General features: G+C 45.2%; 1 protein-coding gene across 9 annotated transcripts in view; it reads right to left on the bottom strand.

The window, feature by feature from the left end:
- Window positions 1-19548: 19548 nt before the first annotated feature.
- Window positions 19549-21949, bottom strand: part of tiam1b (TIAM Rac1 associated GEF 1b) — a 53603-nt gene continuing 51202 nt past the window's right edge. For all 9 annotated transcript variants that reach the window (XM_048264570.1, XM_048264573.1, XM_048264572.1 and 6 more), the window contains one exon: window positions 19549-21536. In XM_048264570.1, the coding sequence (XP_048120527.1) occupies window positions 20896-21536 (641 nt within the window). In that variant the 3' untranslated portion in view covers window positions 19549-20895. The remainder of the gene's footprint in view (window positions 21537-21949) is intronic.

Raw genomic sequence — 21949 nt, 5'->3', positions numbered from 1 at the left:
AGCCCCTCACAGGCAGCTGAGACAGGCAGGCCAATGTTGAGTTGCAGAGTTTTTTTATATTTGGAAACGAGCAGAAGGTTCAGCAGATTAAAGGGTGTTGAACTGGGGGGGAAAGTGGGAAGTACTAGGACCCCAATGGAGGAGAGGGCCCTTGAAAGGTGGATTACGGGGGGCACAACATTTTCACCAGGCATTAGTAATAACTCAGGTAATCCACACATAAAAAATCCAAACAACTCCATAAGTAGAGTCATGTGTAATGAAGTGGAATAACACGGGGAAAGTATTGAACACGCTAAGAAAAAGCACTAAGGCAAGGAAAGGGAAGGAACGAGCTGGAATCTGTAAGTAGTTAGAGAGTAGTTATCCTTTCTATCTGTGCAAATTAATATAAGCTTAGTTAGTAGCCTACATATTGATGGGCTATAAAAAGGTTTTTCATTACCAAGGTGTCACACAGGAAACATTTCATGATGGATAAAAGCAATAAGCTCTCCCAAGACCTTTGCAACCTTATTGTTGCAAACATCAATGAAACTGGTTACAGATGTATTTCAAAACTTCAGAATCTTCCAGTAAGCAGCATGGGAGCCATTATCTGCAAGTGGAAGGAACATCACTGCATCATCAACCGGCCATGCACAGGATCTCCTCGCAATATTTCTGACCAGGGAGTCAGAAGGATAGTCAATTCCAAGAGCCAAGGACCACTCGGGGAAAGCTCCAAAAAGACTTGAAGGCAGCCAATTCAATTCAATTCAATTAAACAGTTCTGGAAGTAACTAAAGATCAGGATTCACAAGAGGGACCCCTGGAATCTGTTTAGAACAATGGGCCAAAATCACACCTGATACTGCGACTAATACGTTTTGTCATACAGGAAATGTCTTGAAGCTGTCATTACAAACAAAGGCTTTCCACAAAGTATTGAAGAACTTTCAGTAGGAACGTTCAATACTTTTTTTCCTGTGTCATTCCACTTTATTACACATAACTCTTATGTTTGGATTTATATGTGTGTTAATATAATGTGTGGTGAAAATTTCGAATAGACTCACTGGAAGTTTAGGCTAATTAGGCTACTGAAAAAACATTTAAGTGTTCAATACTTATTTCCACCATATATTTATTTTACCTGAATATTTTAACTTCCTCCCTTTAACTTCCTTCCTTACTTTAAATGTCAAAATGAATGTCAGACGAAATTTAAAGTTTGACTGACTGTAATTTTGTATACAACATAGTGAAAACTGTCTAAGGTCACTCTCACTCTCCCTTGCTAAAGAGCTAAATGGTTTAGTCCGCCTGCACGATTCATTAGGTAGTCTACAGTAGCCTATCTTTTGTTTATTTTGCTGAGCATCGCTAGTGGACCGCTAATTGTTGTGCTGCTGGTGCAATGTCTTTCTCCAAGAAAGCCAAGTCAGGTTACCAAAAAAAAGTCCAAAACAGGAAAAGAGAGACATTAAAATGAGGGGAAACAACTGCTAATCAACTTCTTTCCAAAGAAAGGTGAGCACAAACGCCAAAACACCTAAATCCCATGGTGTTTGCTTGAATATCTCCAATAATCATTAGTGCTAAAACGAACTGAGACAACCCATTGAAATAGTGGAAAATACATAGCCTAGACATGTAATCTGATGCATCTCGTGATCCAGCTCCATCTCCATCACTTTCAAAAAGACTGCATGGCGCTAGCTTGATTCATGTCCTGTTGTAGGCTAGCCTACATGCTGATCATTATCACTAGGCTAGTGGTTTAGGGCACGATTTTTTTTCTCTCCCTTTCTGTTTTCGTTAGTCTTAACTTTTTTTTTTTTTGGTAACGGATGGGATTTTTGATGTAGCGAAGTACAATACTTCACTCAAAATGTAATCAAGTAAAATTTAAAATACCGATTTTATAAACTACTTAAAAAATACAAAATACACAGAAAAACTACTCAATACAGTAACGTGAGTAAATGTATTTCATTACTTTCCACCTCTGCATTTTAATGTGGGTCTGGCTCGCCAGGCTAGCGTAATCAATTCGTCTGCTGCAGCTCAGCATTGTTGCTGGAAGTAGCCTACGGGGACTATTTTCAGGTGCTGCACGATAGGCTATCATTGTGCTGCTCCACTCATGGTGTTCCTTGATTATTACGCTGGAATGAGAGTAGCCATATAGTTCCATGTCAAATCAGCCTAGAAAATCGCCGTGTTTCATTTCCCGTTGGTCTTATTACACTTTCTAACTTGAGAGGAGACAAGCTTTAAATAGGAAAATTACCGTAAATCTTAGTCACTTTTAAACGTGATGCTAGCAGGCGAGATGCTAATGGTCTCATCAGATTTAATGATCTATGCTAGGCTGGAGCTAAAAGTGGTATCGCCAGACACAGAGAACGGCTGGATGAACTGGAAAAAGGTAAAAATCAATTGTTTAACTCAAGGGGAGGTAGAAAATGAGTGTAACTCCCGAAATGGTGTAATATTCCTTTAACTACAATTCCATTTGAACCACTGCTCCGAAGGTTCAGTCACGTGACATATGACGTCCGAAGCAGAAACTGCTTCTCATTGAATGAATCACCTGACGGGAACAGATCACACTCCAACTGCAATTGGCACGTCCTCGTTTCTAGTCTGAATTGTAGCGCTCAAAGCATAAACACTTCAGGCTAATGCACAACATTGTGTTTGGTTCGTAGTAGGCTAGCCTCTACTGTGACAAGCACTATTGTTCGTATTGATTTATTTTTAGGTTATTATGAAAGCATAGGAAGAGAGACGTGGGAAAACTTTATTCTGATCACTCCTGATCAATCTTTATTTGTAAGAAGAATGATATCCCATTCTTACTATACATGTGCACTACCTATGTGGGGGTGGGGTGGTTAGGTGCGTGCACTAGATTTATTTCACTAGTAAAGCACTATCTAGCCGGGATAATTTAGATGCAGCCTTGGCGTTTCACCACGAGAGGTCGCTGTTACTGAAGCTTCGAGTAATGAAACCATTTTCGAATCAACTGTTCGGAGTGGTTCAGTCAAAGATTGTTAAGGCGGAGCAAGATACTTCGTCGTAGTTCATGTCTATGGGCACGAAATGGGGATCGAATCCTGTCTGCATAAAGAGGTGTGTCGATGACGTATTGACGAGCGTACGTTGCAACCGGCCAACAGCAGCTGCATAAATAACCGGCGCACACCTGATATAAGGTTGATTTTCTCCAGACTGGAATGCTCAAAAATGCTAAAAATGCACCTGAAATGTTCAGAAGGGTTTGAGGATCATGAAAACGTGCCCGAAATTCACATTCCTAACTCTATAGAACCAAGACCTTAGCAAATGTGGTGAAATTCTGAGCTATGCCAATAGACTTCAATGGAGCAGTCGCTGTCTCTGCTCTGCATAAAGGGGGATTTTGACCCCCTCTCGTGCTATCCGGGTTCCCGGAAGTGGCTCCTGATGAAACATCTTGCTCCGCCTTAACAATCTTTGGTTCAGTGCTTCACCAAAGCTTCAATTGCCCATCACTAGTTGATGACCACTCACTCACTGACGTCATGTTCACTTAAAGGAACTATCCGGAGTAAAATGCACTTTAGATCGATTTACGGATGATTGGGAGTACATACGTTGAGTTGACATCCAAATCATGTCATTCGGATGTGTTTTGAGAAAGTTTGATGTTACCGTTTTTAGTCAAAGCTCGTTAGCGTGGAAGTGAGAAGGGCATATTATCTCGCCGCTACAAAACGCTATTTTTATACCTCTTCTACAGTTCCAAACAACATTGCACTTACGTGGTAGTGAGTAGAGGGTCCCTAAAGCCAAACCGAAGTATCCCGAGGTCTTTATGTGGTCGGATAGAGAGTCCACAATGAATTTCATCAAGCCAGTACCTTTCCGGAAATGTTGCCATCTTTGCTGGCATCTTTAGGGGAAAGTCCGTAGGAGTCGATTGCCAAGTGTGCTCTGGAAATTCACCATTTCGTCGCCGTAAAAAAAAAAAAAAAACATTCCCGTCAATGTTGTGAGAGTATATATGCTTATACTTAGATTGTAGGCTTTATGGTACCAGCCAATTCAGTAACTCAAGACTTCAAGGCCATCATATACATTTTTAAACAACAAACAAATTACTAACATAAAGGTGAAGTGGTTCGTTTTTTCATGGTTTACTTTTCCAAAAGCATCTCCCCTGTCCCAATGGCAGGTGCTGTTTGTGGGATATACACCTGCTAACTACAGTCCATCAAACATGTGCCTGCATTTCGTTGAGTGTCAGCCTAAATGATAATCTGCCATTCACATGCCTTTTGTGTGTTCCTGCAAACTATTCAAACACTGTGTCTATTGCATTTACGTAAGGAGTTGAAATAAAGTTGGATTTTCTTCGTTTTCATTTTCTCTAGCTAGGCATTATTCATTCTCAACAAATATCGGGCTCAGCAGTGAGGTCATGAGAAGGCTATCAATGAACAGAAAACCAACTGTGTTGGCTAACAATTTATTTAATACTCCTGTTATTGTCGTCAATGACGTCATTGTACTGCCTTTTCAGCACCTTCTGCTGATGATGATTTGGTCTTTTGAATTTGTTTGGCCTTGCAATACGGCTGTAGGCCTTAGTGGGTCCCAGTTAAAAATTGACACTTCATTCACGATCAAGGTGATTCACGCAGCTGGGTGAAATGTAAGTACAACTGCAGCCGCTTGGGGGCAGCAAAGTCCGCTGTGGCGTTCTGCGGTCGAACCGGACAGCAAGAGGCTGTGATTGGCCGAGCAAGGGCTGTGATTGGCCGAGTTTTCAGTTTGTTTCTCTGTGTTTTTAGCAGCCTCTGCAACATGCTAGTCCACTGTAGCCTATAAGCTTTGTACATAATGTTAAACATAGCTTTGGATTCAGTGGCAAGATTTCTTGATTGTACAGTGCCTGTCTCTCAGTAATGTTTTAAAATGAAAGCTTCGTCAGCTGGCAGTAGACTTTGTCGGCAGTCATGAGAAGTTCGCTTGCTAACAGAACATGCTGCCCAGAAACCTCGTGAATAGTTCTGTTTTTTTTACTACACTAACAAGGTTGAAATAGCCTTTGCCTACAGCATCTCCTTAACAGTAATGTTAACAATATGACAGCATTCATATGACAAAGGAAAACGAATTCGGTCACTCAAGACTGTGCCACAGCAACTACCCAATAGGCCTACTCGAAGCAGATAGCGTTGTCTGACAGTCGAGTGGGTTAATGCACGTATTTCCAGAACAGGTCTGCAACTTTCAGGCAGTTCTGAGTTCGAATCTAGGCAGGAACAGAGCCATATAAAGGCCTAGGCCTATTTGTTATCATTTTTTGCAAGGTGTTGCTCCTGGCAAGACTTGTTTATAAGACGTTTGGTGATTATTGATAGCTGTTTTTGTGACACGTTAAACGTTCTTTATAATGAGCGCATACGGGGAGTAAAACGACTTGTTGCCGTTTTGGGACATAAAGCTATGTTAAGCTTTCACGTCAGGGTGGTATGTGTTGGTATGTGACGGTCAGAAACACCGCTTCAGAAAGCTGCAGGGGAGCGCGGGGCACAAAGTAACTCGGGGTTAAATGTAACATGGACTTTTTTCCTAGTTGCAGATGGTTGATCGGGACATATTGGTCAGTTAACCACAAAGACGGTGTTCCACAAATTTTCAGTCCGTATGGACGTGTTTTCACGTAGATCTACAGCAAAACGTCTTTTGAAGGCATCAAAGTAAATAGGTAGTAGGCAACTTGTCTTTCGATTACTGTTGTGGGTGCAGCTCACTGACTAATCGTCTTGTAGGCTAAAAATGAACACCGTTTTGAAACATGTAGTCAACACATAGGAGCTATCTTAAAAGAAACGTGACCCAGCGGAGTTAGTTGTAACGCGCTGTTACAACTGTAGGCTGCAATGATTGCAATACAAAAATATGCGCGTGTTAGTTTAGTTAGTTTTGTTATGTTTTGCACTTTTGCCTCATGTGTTTTCAGGTTTGAGGGTTTTTTTGGCCAAGATTGACCTTGGTTAGACTCTGCATATGTTATTTCTCCGTATGGAAAATAGTCAATTTTCGACGTCTGTTATCTAGTTCAATAACAAGTGTTGCTTGTTAAAACATGTGACTAGTGAAACTCTAAAAATGATTTTAGAAATATTTAGCCAAAGCCAAAAAGTGTTACTTTGTGCCCCGCGCTCCTAGCCTGGGTGTTCCCATGTTGCCTTGCGCGCGATTTGATTCACGCTGCTAAGGCAGCCTGGAGACCATGGAGCAAATTTTCGCCTGAGATAGGGAACCAATCACAGAACAGGGGGGAAAGCAAGACGATGATGAGCTATGCACAGACGCATTTGATAGACATCCGTGGCACCCAATAAACGGATCTGGACATTTTTTTCAAATACGAGAAAATTAACGTTTGGTTCCCAGACCACGTCTCATTGAGAAGTGGTGGCGCTAGCCAGGCTACCGCGCTCCCCCACTGCGTGTGAAAGAAGGGGATGGGGGAGGGGGGCTTAACGTGAAAAAGCTTAATGTACCAAAACGGCAACGAGTCGTTTTAGGCTACTCCTCGCAGGCGTCCATAATGGTAGGTTACAGGAAGTAGGGGGAGGGTATGGGATGACCAGAGCCGTCATCTATCGTCTTTCCAGGCACACACAGCTCGTTACCATATAGCCTCGACTGCATTAACAGATAGGCTCTGCTCTTGGGTTTGGCCTCACAGCGAACTCAATCCTCTTGTTGCTTGCAGTTTGTTAAATAAAGCAATGCAGATTACATTATTTATTTCTGATTAATTGCATCTTTTGATGTCTTTTGCAACATTTGCTTGTTAGGCTGGGCTACTGTCAATGTCCTGTACAGGTCAATGTTCAACTATTGCTGGTGTAGGCCTACAGGCTATTAATCAATTAGGGACTGTTCGGTATTTATTTAAGGGGCTACCAGAGGAGTTTTGGGAGCGTTAGTCAAAAAAGACGTGACCTTCCCTCGCCAGCATTTTTTTTTTCTATGACCCTCCAAAGTGATTGAAAAACGCATGACCCTCCCCATTCCCAACAATTTATTGATGCCTTAGGCTATTGGGTCAATTTGGGAGCTTGCATGCTACGACTCCTTCCTTGAAATGCTTGAAAATTTCACAAATAATCACGGACCGAAACAAACCTGTCAACTTTTTCCCGGTTTATCAGATTTTATTTTAACTTTTTTTCCTCGCTGTCTTAGGAGCTGCAGGGCGTTGCAAGGGGGTCGCGAGGCCCCAGCGAACTTGACAGATGCAAGGCCCTTTTCACTTACGTGCATGAAATCATGCGATAGCTTACTTTACACATAGCCAAGGCTACCGTCGGTGTATTTTAATAGTAGCCTAGTCTAATAAGCTACATCAGCTTGTATTTAAGAGGGGAAATTCAATTGTATAGCCTATAACATTAGCTGAGTCACATATTTGGCCATATGGTGTTTATCATAGGCTACATCAATTAAAACCAAATAGTGTAACAAAGGCTAACACTTTAACAGGGGAATTAAATTGGGCATGAATCATTGTGCTGAACGGTATTTGTCAATGAGTAGAAACACACACGACATTCAAACTATTGATAAGATGTAGGCTACTGGTCTGTAGGCTAACATTGGACAAATAAATGACACTGACTCGCATATCCTGACTTAGGAAAAAAAAAACATTTTCTTGCTTTGCCGCAAACTCAGCAATGAAATCATAGGCCAGTTTGCAGGTAGCCTATAACGTCTTTTTCAATTCATAGAAGGGAGAGCCCAGTCTCTCCTGTGACATGAGGTGCGCAAATAGTTTTTAATAGCCTGTTCAACTTCGAAAAGCTTTGTTCACCCGATGCCAGTCACTGATCGCAATTTCAAAGTTCGGGAAGCTTCGTTCAATCTTTAAGTTTTAAGTACAGTAGGCCCATATCTGCCCCCTTTGGAATTATATCTCGAGCCTATTATAAGGTCCAGTGCGTTATGTCCTGGGATTCGGACGTGCTCAAAAAGAAAAGAAAAAACACTTTTTTATAGATGGTTATGAGGAGCAATATGAGAGAGAAATTTGATGCTCATTGATCGTTGTTTTGGGACGTTAAGCCTTTTCCATAGGCGTCAGTGAAGGAGATTGAAGAATGCCATTTTTTTTATACAAAAATAATTCTTAACTTCAAAAACTCCGTGTCTAAAACTCAGCGTCATTCAGACTCAACCCTCTTGTTGCTTTGATATTTTTTCGTTGTCGTTTGAACGTCAGCAAGCAGGCATGTTGCGGTTGCAATTTAAGTTAAATTTCTACAGTTTTTCTCCTACATGCTGTTAGGCTGGGCTACTGTCAATGTACTTGTACAGGTAAATGTTCAACAATTGCTGGTGTACAGGCTATAATCAATTAGCTAAATCATTTGTCCAGCTGTTTAAAAAAAATTTGGAGCTACATTCAAACGCAAAAGGTGCTTTGATATGTTTTTCGTTTGAACGTCGGCAAACAGGCATGCTGAGGTTGCAATGAATGAGGATAATTGGTTTTCTCTGCGGATTTATTTTTTGCATTATTTTGAATATGACTCACTCCAGTCTCAACAGCACATACTTTTTCCACACGCATCTAAGTTCTAACACACATATCCCCTCTCGCTTTCTCTCTCTCCATCCCTGCGCACGGTGCTTTCTTAAAGGAGCTGCACCATTTTACAACAATTGCATCTACATTTTCAAATTAGAATGTTTTGTCAAGTGTAAGCTTAAACTACCGTGATCAATTTAAGTTCCTGTGCCCCCGCTGCGTCATGGAAGCAGTAAGTCAAGTCGCATCAAAAAGAGTAGTGGCAGAACTCCCAAGTGACACCTTGTGGTTGTTTGTGTCAACTGCAGTTTGTGCCATTTCTGCTGAGAAAATGGGGTGCGTGATTCATGAAGGAACCCGTCCAAACTTAACTGGGACCCACTGTACATCAACGTGTCTCGCCGTTCCCTTCATGTGTTCTATCACAACGCTGTCTGCCCTCATGTAGCTCCGCGATGTCTTCGTCTTTCCAGGTCAGAGATTTTCTGGACAGCATTATGCCACTCCATCATGGTCATGACCCTGGCATTTAAGTGCTCCCGCCACATGGACGCACGAAAGAAACGTCATTGACACGCCCTCACATGGTATGGATCTTAACCGCATGTTCTCCGCTTCGTTCAGACATAACTCATTTACATTATGTGCGGAGGAAATACTAGGAGGTGAGCAGTAGAACAGCCGGCTAAGTTCGGACTTTCATATGACCGTTTATGTTGTTCAGATATACGGCCCAACCGTTTAAAGGGGAACATGGCAACTATTTCAATGTAATAAACCCATTTAGAAATCATTTGGATGGTTAAATGACCTGTCCCGGTGAAAATGGTGACTTTCCCCGCTGGAGGCTGAAAAAAACCAACCTTGCAACATTGAGACTACCGCCCCAGGAGAAGTGAGAAACAAGAAACTCATTTTAAATCGTGTTTCTTATCTTGTAACATCCACATAGTTCTGCCAAACTTATGCTAACCGTTTGCTAGCTTGTGTCAGGGTTCAGACAGACGACCAGAGGACCACAATTGCGTCACACCAGAAAGTTTATTGAACTTCAGGGGAAAGGAAAGTAGGGAGTGAGTGAAGGCTCCAGGGGTTCCGTCCAATGTGCTGTGTCTGTTCCCCCCAGTGACAGCGATGCGTCCTATGAAGCCGGTTAAGTATATATACTCTTTTTGATCCCGTGAGGGAAATTTGGTCTCTGCATTTATCCCAATCCGTGAATTAGTGAAAGACACACAGCACACAGTCTACACACAGTTAGGCAGTGTAGAGAGAGTGGTGAGCAGTGGAAGATAATGGAAACCCTAAGGTGGTAAACCAGTGGGTGAGAGGGCTCATGACAGAACCCCTCCAAGGGACAGGTCAAGAGCAACACCATGCCGGGTGGGAGGAGGGGAGCCGGTCAGGGAACTCCTCTGAACGGGTCCGAAAGAACGCCCTCATCCTCGGAGGAAGCCGGAGGGTCGGGAGACGGACAGGTCCCGAAACACAGGGACAGGTCAGGGGACCCCAGGGACTCCTCTGAGGGTTGATACAGGGTCAGGAGGACCACGGATTGCAGGTTGATCAGGATGCCGTTGGTGGAAGGGAGTGATTAGGGTCCGATCCACAATCCGACTAGCCAGCACCCAGGTCCTTTCCTCAGGTCCATAGCCCTCCCAGTCAACGAGGTTCTGGAGGCCCCTACCCCTCCGTCTGGACCGAAGCAGGCGGCGGACGGTGTAAACCGGACCACCATCGACGAGCCGTGGAAGAGGAGGAGGAGGCGCAGCAGGGACCAGCGGACACTCATGAAAGGGCTTAATCTTAGACACATGGAAAGTGGGGTGCACCCTCATGGAATTAGGCAGTTGGAGCCGGACAGCAGTTGATCAATGATCACTCTTACGATAGGGAATAGGCCAAGGAACCGAGGTGCCAGCTTTCGCGACTCCAGCCTGAGTGGCAGGTCCTTGGATGACAACCATACCCTTTGGCCAACATGGTAGGTGGGAGTAGGAGTTCTCCGACGGTTGGCCCCGGTAGTGTAGCTGGCAACGGATTTTAAGGAGTGTGGCTCGGGCTTGTGACCAGGTGCGGCGACATCGACGGGCAAAAGAAAGTGCAGATGGGCAAGTAACCTCCCCTTCCTGGCTGGCGAGTAGAGGAGGCTGGTATCCATAGACACATTGGAAGGGGGACATACCGATGGCAGAGCAGGTCAGAGAATTGTGTGTGTACTCCACCCATGTCAATTGCTGCAACCAGGAGTTGGGGTTGCGGGATGTCATGCGTCGCAGTGCCTTCTCGAGCTCCTGATTTGTCCGCTCTGACTGCCCATTGGATTGGGGATGGAATCCGGAGGTCAGGCTGACTGGCTCCCAGCAGGTGGCAGAACTCCTTCCAAAAGGCAGAGGAGAATTGTGGGCCACGGTCAGAAACTACATCCTTTGGCAGTCCGTGGATACGGAAGACGTGTTCCAGGACCACCTGGGCGGTCTCCTTGGCGGTTGGGAGCTTGGGGAGGGGAACAAAGTGTGCCATTTTGCTGAATCGGTCAACTATGGTGAGAATGACAGTCATGCCACTTGAAGGGGGCAGCCCCGTGACAAAGTCAAGGGCGATGTGAGACCAGGGACGTGTGGGCACAGGCAGGGGCTGCAGCAATCCGGCTGGGGGCTGGCAGGATGACTTGTGTTGGTTGCAGATGGGGCAGGCTTGGACGAATTCCCCGCACATCCTTTCTCAGAGGGCCACCAGAACCTCTGGGCAGCAGGTTGTGGGCGCGGTGGAGTCAGGGTGACAAGCTAGGCGGGAGTCATGTCCCCACTGAATGACCTGAGACCTCAGGTTTTCGGGGACAAAGAGGCGGTCAGCTGGGCAAGCGCTGGGACCTGGCTGGTTACCGAGAGCTTCCAGCACCTGTTCTTCAACATCCCAGGTCAGAGCTGCTACGATGCAGAGACTTGGAAGAATCGACACAGGATCCTTGGAGGGGGTGTCATCTTTCTGGAATTGATGGGAGAGGGCGTCTGGCTTGGTGATGCGTGATCCAGGCCGGTATGACAGAGTGAAGTTAAACCTTGCGAAGAACAGGGCCCAGCGGGACTGCCTGGAGTTCAACCGTTTGGCCGTGCGGATGTACTCCAAGTTCTTATGATCAGTCCAAATGAGGAATGGAACAGTGGACCCCTCCAGCCAGAGACGCCACTCCTCCAGGGCAAGCTTCACAGCCAGCAGCTCTCAGTTCCCTATGTCGTAATTGCACTGGGATGGAGCTTCCTATCCTCCGCAGCCCACTGAGAAATCACAGCACCGACTCCCACATCCGAGGCGTCCACCTCCACAATGAATTGCCGGTCCACATCAGGCATCTGGAGGATGGGAGCGGAGGTGAACCTTGCCTTGAGGGTACTGAAGGCTTCGTCGGATCCAGGTGAAGGGTTGCTTGGTGCTGGTTAGAGCAGTGAGAGGAGCAGCAATGGTACTGTAGTTCCGGAGGTGGGGGGAGGTGGGGTCCAGGTGAAGGGTTGCTTGGTGCTGGTTAGAGCAGTGAGCAATGGTACTGTAGTTCCGGAGGTTGGGGGAGGTGGGGTCCAGGTGAAGGGTTGCTTGGTGCTGGTTAGAGCAGTGAGAGGAGCAGCAATGGTACTGGAGGAGGTGGGGTCCAGGTGAAGGGTTGCTTGGTACTGGTTAGAGCAGTGAGAGGAGCAGCAATGGTACTGTAGTTCCGGATAAACTTTCTATAGAAGTTAGCAAACCCCAGAAACTGTTGCAGCTTCTTTCTGTTCTCCGGAACTGGCCAAGAAGTGACTGCTGATACCTTGGCAGGATCCATTTGGATACTTCCCTCTGCCACGATGTACCCGAGGAAGGCCACTGTCTTGACGTGAAACTCACATTTCTCGTAGAGGACGTAGAGGGAATTCTCCAGGAGACGATGAAGGACTTGCTGGACATGGCGGGTGTGTTCAGACAGGTTTCTGGAGTAGATCAAGATGTCATCCAGGTAAATGAAGACAAATTTGTTTAACATGTCCCGCAGCACGTCATTCACTAAAGCCTGGAACACAGCAGGAGCATTGGTGAGGCCAAAAGGCATAACCAGATACTCGTAGTGGCCTGTTGGTGTATTGAATGCGGTTTTCCATTCATCTCCCTCCCGGATCCGCACTAGGTGGTAAGCGTTTCTGAGATCCAGAGATGTGGCTCTTGCTTTGTTAAACACTTCTCTGAGACCATGGTAGCATTCTGGGACATTGGAGAGGTCAGGAGCGGAGTTGGTGGGTACTGGCCGAGGGGGTAGTGCGGCAGCAAGCAGGCAGGTTCGGTGGCAGTCCTCTCCTCACTCCCTGATCACCCTGGTCACCCAGTCGAGCTGAGGGTTGTGCCGGCGGAGCCATGGGTAACCCAGGATGAGGGGTTGGCCCGGGAAATGGAGCAGGTGAAACTGGATAGTTTCTTGATGGTTTCCGGACAGGCTCATCCAGACAGGGGCCATGACATGAGTGACCGATACGAGTAAGTGTCCGTCCAGTGCCCGGGCAGGAATAGGAGGTGTCAAACGGTGGTTCTCCAGTCCCAGTTGGCGTGCCAGCTTGATGTCCATTATGTTGGCTTCGGCGCCAGAATCCACCAGAGCAGCCAGGGTGTGAGTTGAGTCAGAGAGACGGAGGTGAACTTGCAGCAGGGGTCTGCGGTCGGAGGACTGGATGGTCATTGAGCTCAACCGGACTCCCCCTATGTCCGGTGAGCTTCGGCTTTTAAAGCGCAGGTTGCAACACGATGTCCATCATTTCCACAATAGAGGCAGAGGTTGAGGTGAAGCGGCGCTGGCACTCTGCAGGAGTGAGAGGCTCGCCCAATTTCCATGGGCTCAGACTGGTCAAGCTGGCTTGGTTGAGTAGCAGTAGATGACAGGAGCCCAGTCGAATTTTTCCGAATGCTGGTGGTTGGTGGATTTTGGGCCCCTCTCAACGGCGGGTCTGTATCCTTCTGTCGATCCGGACAGCCAGTGCGATGGCTTCATCAAGGGTGGAAGGCAGTTCATTGGAGACCAATTCGTCCTTGATATAGTCGGCCAAGCTATGGAAGAACGCGTCCACCAACGATGGTGTGTTCCAAGAGCTTCGTCTTGCCAGGGTTCGGAAGTCGATGGAATGGTCTGCGACTGTACGTCTGCCTTGCCGAATACTGAATAGTTCCCGGGACGCCTCTGCGGTTGGTGAAATCCAGGTCAAACACCTTCAGCATCTTCTCAGCAAACAGGTCGAAGGTTGCACATGTGGGGGTTTGACGTTCGAACTCTGCTGTTCCCCAGAGTCAAGCTCGGCCAGTCAGGTGAGTGATGGCATACCCAACTTTAGCCCCTTCAGTGGCGAAGGTCCTTGGCTGCAAGGAGAACTGAAGTCGGCAGCTAGTCAGGAATGGCCGGACCTGGGTTGAATCACCGTTGAACCGCTCTAGGTTTCCAATCTTGGGTTCCGGAGCACAAGCAGCGGCTGCAGTGACCGAGGTAGATGACTCGGGGGCTGGGCTGGTGGGCAGACTGACTGGGACTGGGCCGGCGGGCAGAACGGCTGGGGTAAGGTTGTTGAGGAGTTGGATGATCATGCCGAGTTGTTGTTGCTGCTGGAATTGTTGCTGTTGGAACTGCTGATGCTGTTGGTGGCCGACCTGAAGCAGGGAGGCAATGTCGCCACTCACGCGGGTTACCTCTCTCTCAGTGTGTTCCAGACGTTGCATGGCGGTGGGTTGCTCAGGTTCGTCGGTTTCCATGTTGGGGGGAGTGTGCGCTGGGTCCATGATGGTCAGATCGTTCTGTCAGGGTTCAGACAGACGACCAGAGGACCAAAATTGCATCACACCAGAAAGTTTATTAAACTTCAGGGGAAAGGGAAGTAGGGAGAGAGTGAAGGCTCCAGGGGTTACAGGGGTTCCGTCCAATGTGCTGTGTCTGTGTCCCCCCCAGTGGCAGCGATGCATCCTATGAAGCTGGTTGGTGGGTGGTCCGGAAGTCCTGGGGAGGGAACACAGACACAACAGGGCGGATGAAACAAGGCAGAAGTACAGTTCAAGAGAAATCCGAAATCGTAGTTGCAAAGGCAGAAGGCTGGTCAGAATTACCGGGGTCGAAGAGTAGTCAGGAGTCGTTAAGGCAGAAAGCAGGTCTGGTTTTCACAAAACAGGAGTCAGACAGAAGTGCGAGCAAACAGGTTCCGGGTGTGCGCTTTGCAGACGATCTGACAAAGGAGAGCTGAAAGACAGGGCTTTAAATACTGGGAGAGGTTAGTGGGTAATGCGGCGCAGCTGGCAGAGTAATCAGAGCAGAGACAGGTGGAGCTAATTAGGCTGAGTAGAGAGAGTGGTGAGCAGAGTGGAAGATAATGGAAACCAATTAAGGTGGTAAACCGGTGGAGTGAGAGGGCTCATGACTGCTTGTAAACAAATCCATGTGCTTTATCGTTACCTTTTCCCACAGTTTGAAATAGCATAATGCACAATTTCTCCAGCAGAGGGGGAAATCCTGCCAAGTTTCCCTTTAACATCCGCAGAACATCCGGTCTTACGCGTATATCTGAAAGCCCCTAAAGAGTGTTTGCTATTGGCCGTGCCGGCTAATATAGAGCTGAGCCATTTCGCGCCAATAGAACCTGAACAGGACCTATTAGAGGACTTCAGTGGTGATCGAGGAGTGTATTCCCATTAATTAACGCTCAGTATTTTGACTGATAGAGAACCATTAATTTTCATGTGAAGCACCAGGGTCAGTGTTTGTGGCCCTGCCCTGAGGCTTTTTAAGTTTCAGGTTTGACCCTGGTCTGGTCTCAACCCCTCATGGACAAGAAGTTATGTTCAAGCACCAGTTTTGGCCTCACACAAACAAGCATACATTTGTCACTGTCTGAAGCTCAGGCAACAGATGCAGATCAAATAGAAGTGGTCAGACAGTGCTGACAGGACCAGCAATAGCAAAATAAACTACAAAATCACAAAGCCTAGAAGATGGTTGAGTATAAATTAAAGTCAGAGTCCATCAGCAAAGAAAACCTCAGAGGTTGGCAAAACTATCTTTCTTCGAAAAAATGCCATGCCTGATATAAAGCTGAAAATCACCACCTCGGAATGAGATAATATGGGTAAATTATACATTTTCTGAATCCTTAGAGTCATGCCTGTATTTTGCATCTCTGATGCTCCCTGATGCCACAGGATTAAAAGAAAAAAGATGATTTAGGCAGAAATGGCAGGAAAATGTGTGTGATTAAAAGTTTGAAGAGCTCCAGGGTCGGCTGCATTTTGTCCAAAGTGTTCACAAAAGGAATTGAATGAAAGCTCAGATTGTCCTCTTTAAAATGATACCAAACATATCAAATCAGATATGCAAATATGTATTTAACAAAGGCCAATAGCAAGATAGGCACCTGCGTCAAAAATGTGTTTTTTCAATGGGGAGGGTAACTTTAACAGCTGATAACACTAATTTAGCTGTGACTCCAGAAGGGTTATCATACAAAAATGCAAACTACAGACATGCATCTTTTCAAAAAGTATAAGCAACCTTTGCCACCTTGAGTGGTACCGACATCTCATCTGGCCCGTGGACTGCTATCTCAGCAAAATGTCAAAATATGGTCCAACATCTCACTTTATTTTGGCAGTCCACTGCCGATGGATGTCTGTCTCTTGGGAAACGATGAAAAAATAGTTATTTGTTCCATCGTTGGTAAGAAAACACAACAAGCTATTACCCCAGCATCTTTCTGAACTTTTTACAACCAAAGCCTCAATTTCACACATAAAATGTTGAAGATTAGCCTGGCGGGCCATCCTATATCATTGAAATGTATAGTCTGGAATCGAACCATTCACCTCGCTTAATCCAAGGGGCGGGCAGAGAATTGTCTTTCAAACTGCCTAGGCATGCAATAGGCCAGCGCTACGACCATATCCGTATCCGGTCGGCAAAACGGCAAATACATCCTTCTTCGAAAGTAATGACTTGAGTGCATTGTGTTGCTCAACAGGTTGCTCAAGTCCAACTCCTCCAAAGTTGACGCCAACGCCGATTCAAACAACCGCTCTTCGTTCGCCATAGCCACCTTCCTTGTTGTTCACAGTCGCAGGACTGTCGTTATCCTGTTAAGCCCGCCTTAAGACTCTCTAACAAAATAGAGCGCTGTGATTGAATAACATCCACGGTGTTAGCCAATAGAAATTCCTATGGTTTGCTACTAGACGTAGAGGCTGAGCAAATTAATTTGCCGCCGCTAGGGTGCGTCTAGATTTCTAGGCTAATAATGAACCACTTTCACATAAGATTACCACACATACAACCCATGCTGTTACTAAAGACTGGAATTGGGTGCTATGGTTTGGTAAAGTTTATGATTGGTTGCCATGCCACATTTAGATTACTCATGACACATCCCAGTATTATATTAGATCATGAAGAGGTTGTCAGGACCCCGTGATCTCTTCTGCAATTTAGAGAGGTGCGGTATGATTATTCCAGGGTTGATGCTTTGCCTTTGTGTAAGGGGACTTCTGAAACCCTCCTCTCCTCCTTGTTGTCACCCTTCTTCTCCCTCCTTCCATTAGTTTGTTTTTTCCCATGGCAGGGGCTGGCCTGATGTCACGTCTGTGACCTGAGAGTATGTGTTTGCGTGCCTGGGCCTCAGTGCTGACGGTCTTAATGTGGGAACATCACCTGCTGGGGTGTTGCTACTTGCCCTGGTGCTGTGTGGTCTTTGCTGATGGGGAGCCGAAAGGGTAGAAGTCTCAGAGATTTATCATTACTCTGTCACATTCAGGCATGTCTGTGCAAGTGGCAAATTTATATTTTCAAACTCATCAACAGATTGTTTGCCCCTTACGTTATGTTTTGCTTTTTCTGATAGCTTTGGGCAAAAGAGGCCCTCCACATCCTGGAGCTGTGGTTTAACCATAAACACATTCTCTCACGTTGCCTGGAAACACCCAGTGACTGATGACAAGGAAATCACTGAGTGAGAACGGGTTATTGTGGGACATGTAGTGCTGAAAGTTAAAAGGGAACACTGGCAATTGCTTATTGGTTGAACTTGAGTCAGTGCTGAAATTACACCCTCTACTGGCAATAAAAGGTGTCTCACTGCCAGTTGTCATCTGTCATACAATATTACCTTGGTAGTAAGTCTCTCTATAGTCTTTAAAATGAGTCCTCTTCTGTCATTAATTTCAAAGGAGAGAGCTGAACATAGCTCACATACAGTCACTTACTTGATTTCATACTATTGCAGAAACTCTTGCGTTTACTGTGCTATTATCAAAAGAAAGTGTTCATACGGTTATGTGCCTTAATAGCTGTAATAAAAGCCTAAAGTGGAGATCTTAGTGCAGTCTCATACTAACAGGTCAGGAGAAAGACCCTCCAGTGTCCTCTGCTTCAGATATAACTTAGGAGTCATGGGGATTGTTGAACGACATGTACGTATCATTATACTGTGAGTGTGAATCTGTTTTTTCTTTTACAACCCCAAAACAGAAAAGGTTGGGACGTTGTGTAAAATGCAAATAAAAACAGAATGTGATAATATACAAGTATCGCAGACAAATATTTAGCAGCAAAAAGGACATAGACAACATATCAAATGTTGAAAATTTAAATTTGGACTATTTCATGGAAAATATATGTTCATTTTGAATTTGATGCCAGCAACATAAAAAAGTTGGGACGTGAGCATGTTTACCACTGTGCTGCTTCACCTCTTCATTTAATAAAATTCTGTAAATGTTTAGGAACTGAGGAGTCTGAGGAGATGAGCAGAATTCTTTTTTGCATTGTTTTTCTGAAATATTCAAGGTCCTGCTTGAAACCTGTATAAATCATTCAGAATTGATTGTGCTTTGCCAAATGTGCAAGATGCCCATGTAGTAGGCACTAATGCCCCTCCACACCGTCATAGATGTTGGGTTTGGAACTGAGCACTAAAACAAGTTGGATAGGTTGGATACTTGGATAGGCCCTCTCCTCTTTAGCTCAGATGTGTCCATGATTTCCAAAAAGAATGGCAAGTTGTGATTGGACTAACCACAGGACCCTTGGCTTTTTCAATGTTACCTCGGAGCATTTTAAACAAGCTCAGGCCTTGATAAGACGGTGGTGTTTTCTGTATCATGCCTTATTACAATTGTGGCTGTTTTGGCTGTTACAATTTTGGCTGCAGTTTTTGAACTGAGTATCAAACTGTGCACATAGACAATGATTATCAGAGGTTTTCCTGAGGTCAGGACAATGCCATCTGAGGTCCAAAAGACCACTGCCATCCAATTTGTTTTTCAGCTCCTTCCCTTGTTTGAATAATATTATGTCCTGTAGATGATGAACTCCCCAAATACTTCACAATTTCATGATAAGAAGCATTAGTGCTCACAGGTTTACAGAGTGATGAATACCCATACATCTTTACTTCTAAGAGACCGTGCCTCTCTGATGTTCTTTTTCATACCCAATCGTTTTGCCAGGTACCCTAATTAGTTGTCAAACATTCCTCCTTTTGTTTTCTTTATCATTACACAACTTTTCCAGCATTTTGTTACCCCTGTCACAACTTTTTTTGAAACATGTTGCTGGTATCAAATTCAGTCAAATTTTAAATTTTCAACATTTGATATGTTGTCTGTGTCCATTTTGCAACTAAATATGAATTTAAGAGATTTGCAGATTATTATATTGTTTTTATTCACATTTTACACAACATCCCAACTTTTTATGTTTTCGGGTTGTAGTTCACATGGTGAATTCCACAACGTGTCGATGGTCTATTGTGTGATTTTGTCTTGTTATTGTTTATTTCAGTGTGTAAAGCAGCCTACATACATAATAATAACTCCCCCTCTCCCCTGGGAAAAAAAAAATATTTTGTGCTATAGTGCGCTACAAACCATCAAACTGTTCATACATGTCTTTGAAGAACAATCATGGTGATACAGTACAGATGACATATGTAAGAAAACAATTTATTTGATATAATATCAATACAGTAATATTTACAAAATAAAAAATGCAGTTTGTGAGAACAATGGTTTTTTTTTCATTCATTTGGAAATGTTCATGTACATTTGTTTTTCCATTCTTCCAGTTTGTTCACGTTCTACCATTTTGATTGCATTAAGCACAATTTGGAATCTTATTAACATAAAAAACTAGGGTACTGATTGTGGCAGTTCAGCTATCTCACTGATAAAATAATGCTAACAATGAAACATAAATTACACACATTTTATTTGGTCAATACATTATAGATTATTTTTGTTTCTCCCCACCAAAAATACTTAAATGTGCAAGAGAGATCCATTCTGTAGATTTGCCCCAGCTGTATTACAATGGGCATTGTGTCATGAGGCGTGCACACAGATCTAGGGACAGGAGAGGGCAGTGTACCATTAACTAAGGTTTTAAGAAAATAGTTCAACACAATGATTCATGGCTATTCATGATGTTTCAATTGTAAATGACAATGAAAAAAGTTCAAGTAACACAGGATTTGTTAAGTTAAAATAAAATGAAATGGAGACAAAAAAAATGTTCCCTTCGCTTAAGAGGAGAGTGGGCAAAAATGCTGTCTTTTTCACAATGGTGTTAAAGGTAAATAATAACAAATGGCCTGAAGCCTTCTGAGAGTTTCATATATGCAAAATAGAAATCAAAGCAGAAATATATACAACCAAAGAGTAATAAGCGGCGCCTCAAAACATCATGTTTGTGCACTTCTCTGGAAAAGTTACATTACATTTGATTTCTCTTTTATCAGGCTGTTCTGATTTTGAAACGTTATGGACTCAAAGACAGCCCTTTTATATGACACAACAGCAACTCAAACCCCATTTACCCTCTGAGAGAGAAAGAGAAAGCTTAAGTCCACGCACATATTTGGCAGCGAGCGGCAGTCCCAGGTAGCTGCCGGTGACTATGTGCAGTCCTAATACTTGATTGATTAAATTTCATGATTGTGCAGTCTAACCCTCCTACTCTCTTCTCTGATTGGTTGTCGGAGAACATCAGTCATGTGGCGTTGCTTCGATGGCGAACCGTCATGAGAAGGATGGCTTGGGTTAATACAGCCGTATACACGTGTGGATAATATTTCGTATATTAGCGCGAGATATCCTGTAGGCAGTGGGCATGTATGACTACAGTAGGTCCATGCAGTACAGACAGCTTAGTGGACGGTGATGAAGGAGTGAAATCTTTCACAAAGTCCGTGTCAAGTTGTTCTGGCAAGATGTGACAGATACAGCGTTTTATATATTTTTTTTCTGTGTGTGTGTGTGGGAGTGGTAGGCTTAGCCTAGCTCTGTGTGTGCTTCTGGCTGTCTGAGTCCGGCGTAGTGGCCTGGTCCTCTCGCCGCACCCAGACAACCTCGTCCTGGCTGGCAGGCGGCTGCTCGTCCACGCTGGCCACAGACATGGCACACTGCTTGCCCAGGTGGGAGAGCCGGAGAGAGCCGGGGGCTCGGTGGGGTATAGTGCCACCGTCGTCGTCGTTGTCCCCCCCCTCTGCTGCCATCGCCTCGCTCCTCCGCTTCCCTTCCTCCTCCCGTGGCTTCTCCCCCGAGGTGTCGTCCTCGAGGTCAAGGGCTGCCATTGGGCCCTCCAGACGGCCTTCTCTGGCCGGGCCCCTCCCCTCTCGGCAGAAGCCGACCACATCGTCATCATCGTCGCTCAGGATGTCGGTCTCCTTGACGTCGTCGGGGTCCTCGTACTGCTCCAGGTCGAACTGCTCCTCCACCCAGCGGTCCGTGTCGCCCCCGGCCAGCACGCCGCCCATCCCCGGCGACGGCTGCTGCAGAGGCTCGTGGGAGTCCGGCGAGGGCGTGTCTGGGTCAGGGTCCCCGCTGCCAGGCTCGCTGTCGAACACGATGTCCGTGTCGATGGTGAACCGGTTGCGAACCAGCTTCCTCCTGCCCAGCGTACGCGTGGGAGCTGACACTGTAACAGAGGGGAGGACAGGACAGAGGTCAGACATCAGCTACTAATCATATCTAAACATTCAGTGTCACTAATGAACTCATGCAGGCAGTCATCAATATCATACAAGTATAACAGCATGTTGTACTTCTGATATAATATAATATATATATATAATAATATAATGATATTTCTGTAACCATGATGAAAGAGAGAGGCACTGACATCATGACAAAATACCATAGCAACACCATGAATGAGTAATTACTAGTACTGTCCACAAGAGGCACCCTCCACACCGATCCTATTATATAGGACTGGCTAGAGGGAGGAAGTACCACTCCCATTCATTTCAATGGCCAATGCTACCTCAACCAAAAATGTACTTAATCGGTGTCTGAAGGGCACTCACTTCCGAGCCCATTTTCACAAAC

This window comes from Alosa alosa, chromosome 15 (assembly GCF_017589495.1).
Source record: "Alosa alosa isolate M-15738 ecotype Scorff River chromosome 15, AALO_Geno_1.1, whole genome shotgun sequence".
Taxonomy (NCBI): domain Eukaryota; kingdom Metazoa; phylum Chordata; class Actinopteri; order Clupeiformes; family Clupeidae; genus Alosa; species Alosa alosa.
This window is presented reverse-complemented; position numbering and strand designations above follow the sequence as displayed.